Source organism: Propithecus coquereli, unplaced genomic scaffold (genome assembly GCF_000956105.1).
Source record: "Propithecus coquereli isolate 6110/MARCELLA unplaced genomic scaffold, Pcoq_1.0 Scaffold498, whole genome shotgun sequence".
Classification (NCBI taxonomy): domain Eukaryota; kingdom Metazoa; phylum Chordata; class Mammalia; order Primates; family Indriidae; genus Propithecus; species Propithecus coquereli.
The window spans coordinates 119,352-120,451 of NW_012150818.1; the positions used below are offsets into that span (position 1 = coordinate 119,352).

At 49.5% G+C, this 1,100-nt stretch overlaps 1 protein-coding gene across 1 annotated transcript in view; it reads right to left on the minus strand.

Moving 5' to 3' along the window:
- The window catches only part of RPN1 (ribophorin I), a 25,028-nt gene that overhangs the window by 15,512 nt on the left and 8,416 nt on the right, over window positions 1-1,100 (minus strand). The window contains exon 2 of the mRNA XM_012656011.1: window positions 195-501. Within this exon, the coding sequence (XP_012511465.1) occupies window positions 195-501 (307 nt within the window). The remainder of the gene's footprint in view (window positions 1-194; window positions 502-1,100) is intronic.

The window sequence follows — 1,100 nt, forward strand, 5'->3', positions numbered from 1 at the left end:
TCTTGAGCCCAGGAGTTGGAGGTTGCTGTGAGCGAGGCTGACGCCACGGCACTCTAGCCCGGGCAACAGAGCGAGACTCTGTCTCCAAAAAATAAATGGAGAACCTCACACTGCCCAAGCCTATCGACCAGTAGTCACTCCGCAAGACATTCTCTGGAGCAGACAGACGTGGGCTGGACTCCACTTGAGCCTACCTGGCTATACGCAGGGACATCTTTGAAAGGCCCATAATCCAGGAGGTCCTCGGAGCGCGCAGGGCTCCCCAGCTTGGTGTAGCTCTCCACGTTTCGGGAGGCAAGCTTCACACGCGTGGTCTGTGTCTTCGTTGGGTAAGGAGAGTAGAAATAGTGGTTCCCCTCAAACACCACGAACTGCTTCTCGGACTGGGTGATCTGGGTCGGATACGGGTGAAGCACATGGGTGTAGACGGTTTCCACAACGACTGAAATCTTGGATCCAGGATCGAGAGCAACTGGAAGCTTCACCGTGAAGAATCTCCCACTGAAGCGAGAACCAGGCAAGAGGATTTTAGGAGAGACTGAGGAAAATGAACACAGCTAGTTCAGTCACAGCGAAACATCGTCCCTAAGACGAAAGCAGGTACCTTTAAGAGATCACCTTTAATGTTTTAATTTAAGCCTTTTAAGAGAAATGTCTAGACGTTCAACTAACAACCTAAACGTCCAACAATAGGATAATGATTAAAAACATTCTAGTAGAGCCACCCCAAGTAGTACTGGCAATCATTAAAAATAGGATTGGAGGCCAGGCATGGTGTGTCATCCTGGCACTCTGGGAGGCCGAGGAGGGAGGATCGCTCGAGGTCAGGAGTTCGAGACCAGCCTGAGCAAGAGCGAGACCCCGTCTCTACTAAAAAAAAATAGAAAGAAATTAGCAGGACAACTAAAAATATATAGAAAAAATCAGTCGGGCATGGTGGCGCATGCCTGTAGTCCCAGCACTCTGGGAGGCCGAGGTGGGAGGATCGCTCGAGGTCAGGAGTTCGAGACCAACCTGAGCAAGAGCGAGACCCCTGTCTCTACTAAAAAAAATAGAAAGAAATTAGCTGGACAACTAAAAATATGTAGAAAAAATTAGCC